Below are 2129 nucleotides of genomic sequence, written 5' to 3' on the forward strand. Positions count from 1 at the left end.
ACTATATATATTCAGGCTGAGCAGGGAGTCCCAGGTGGTGCTGCTGGACCTGGATGGGCTGCCACTTAGGACCCTGGTGTCCTCTGGTGGTGGGCCATCCTCTTGGGAGGTCTCCAGAGCTACTTATCTCCACTGTCCACCGAATTGTCCATTGCGTGGGTTTGCAGGGCGGACGCAATGGACGGCTGCCATGTCACTAAGAAGTTTTCAGAAACAGAGAATAAGAAAAGATGAATAAAGACACATTTGCCAAATGATTTTCACCATAACAAATGTCTCTGCTCTACAATTGTTTTACATACCTTATATATATTGGTGGTCCATGGGAACCTCCTCCAGGGCAGACACCTCTGCACACAGTTGGTCCCGCCAAGGGGCACCACTGACTGCCTCCAACACATCCTCCCCCTCATCCTCCGCCACGTCCTCAACAATATCTGCATCGGGGTCCATGATGTCACCGGCTCCGATGCAGATATTGTGCATTACAGCACATGCTGTAATGACCTAAAATAGCAAAATTGGCAATATGTTATAGCCCCGGAAAATAAGTCATGTTAGGTCATTCAACTGTTTTTCTGTATTATACAAAATCCTGTTGAGTGAAAACTTACTTGAGGAACGAAGGTGTGGTGCACCTCCAGCGCTTTCAGGAAGATGCTGCGAAAGCGGGTCTTCATCATCCCGAAGGCACGCTCGATGATAGAGCGTGCCCGGGAGTGATGGCTGTTAAAGCGCTGGGGTCCCACACCTTGCAGCGGCTGTCTGTACGGAGTGATGAGGGGGAGTGGATGTTGGAGGCAGGGGTACCCGCCGTCGGCGAGGATGTACTGCCCTGGAGGAGGGTAGAGTGCCCGCCGGTACAGTGGACTGTGGCGGAGCACTCTACAGTCGTGGACCGACCCAGGCCAGCCCACGTACGTGTCAATGAAGCGGCCCCGATGGTCACAAACTGCCTGCAGAATTATTGAGGGAAAAAGGTTCCTATTTCTATAACAGTGACCATCAGGGCCGCTTGGTGGCACGATGCGGACATGGCAGCCGTCGATGGCTCCAGCAGCTTTTCGGAAGGATCTGTGTCTGGCCAGCCCTGCGAACCCACGCAACACAGCCTCCAGGTCTTCTGCTGTCCTGGGGAGGTGGATAACCTGCTGGCGAATGGCCACCACCTCCCCAGTGACCCTGTGGACAATCCGGTGAACAGTGGATCGAGGCATCCCAAACGCTCTGGAGACCACCCTGTAGGATGTCCCACATGCCAGCCAGAAGAGGAACACCAGGGTCTCGATGGTGGCACCCCATCCATGTCTCCGTTCCTGACCCAGGAGGTCCAGCAGTGCGTTCAGGGACTCCCTGCTCAGCCGAAAATCTGGCCGTGTGTCCTGGTCATTAAAGAACCTGTCCAGGACAGGGACGGTCAGATTTATCCTGCAGTACAGGGGTCTTGGCTATAAGAAAAGGTGGAGGAAAAAGGGCAATAGAGAATTCTGTGTAAATTGCTTATTTGTCAGTGTATATAATAATATTGTGAAAATGAAATGGGATTAGCCATATGAACTACAGTTAGCATACTTGACTATAGTTTTCTGAAGCCAATATTAACAATAAAGTACAGGGCTTAAGCTATATTTTTCTTACCTGGAAATGGTCTTCACTAAGCCTGAAGTACAGGACTCGCCTGTTCTTAGGTCTTGGAACCACATTTTCCATGAACATTATTAAGAGTAGCAACGTCACTTCGGTGGCAAGTTCGTTCTCCATCTTTGTCAATTCTTTCTTCAGAAGAACTTCAAACGAATTCTGTCTTCAAAGGAAGTGGTTGCTAGGCAACAGAGGCAGCAAAACGTAGGGGCGGGAACTGCTGGTGACGTCAAGACGTAGACTAGACCGTCTCATTTCGCAGGCCTCTCGCTCCAGCCTACTCGCTCTACGTGGGCTGGGTGCTCCGTGGACCGCGTAGGCTACGTACACCGAAGGGTGCAGCCCCTGAATTGAGACACGGCCAACTTGTGTGTGGGAGGCCCTCCCCCTTCGATTCTATTGGCTTTAACGGTCAGAAAGAGGTGTCAACCATCCAAATCGAGCAAGGGGGGCCAGAGATATGGAAAAAAAAACATTTTCACCCAAAT

General features: G+C 51.2%; 1 protein-coding gene across 1 annotated transcript; it reads right to left on the reverse strand.

Moving 5' to 3' along the window:
* Positions 1-303: 303 nt before the first annotated feature.
* On the reverse strand, positions 304-1761 carry LOC117474977 (putative nuclease HARBI1). Its single transcript, XM_034121023.1, has 3 exons — positions 1639-1761; positions 615-1448; positions 304-507 (listed from the first exon to the last, which is right to left on the reverse strand). Exons 1-3 carry the CDS (start codon positions 1759-1761, stop codon positions 304-306), a joined length of 1161 nt encoding a protein of 386 aa, XP_033976914.1.
* Positions 1762-2129: the final 368 nt, after the last annotated feature.

The sequence above is a fragment of the Trematomus bernacchii genome, unplaced genomic scaffold (assembly GCF_902827165.1).
Source record: "Trematomus bernacchii unplaced genomic scaffold, fTreBer1.1, whole genome shotgun sequence".
NCBI lineage: Eukaryota > Metazoa > Chordata > Actinopteri > Perciformes > Nototheniidae > Trematomus > Trematomus bernacchii.

Excerpts from the sequence above, each read along its gene's own strand:
- LOC117474977 (XM_034121023.1), bottom strand. The coding sequence starts at position 1,761 with ATGGAGAACGAACTTGCCACCGAAGTGACGTTGCTACTCTTAATAATG. Across the intron at positions 1,449-1,638 it reads TTAGTGAAGACCATTTCCAG|CCAAGACCCCTGTACTGCAG; the intron begins GTAAGAAAAATA and ends CTTTTCTTATAG. Across the intron at positions 508-614 it reads ACCACACCTTCGTTCCTCAA|GTCATTACAGCATGTGCTGT; the intron begins GTAAGTTTTCAC and ends TTGCTATTTTAG.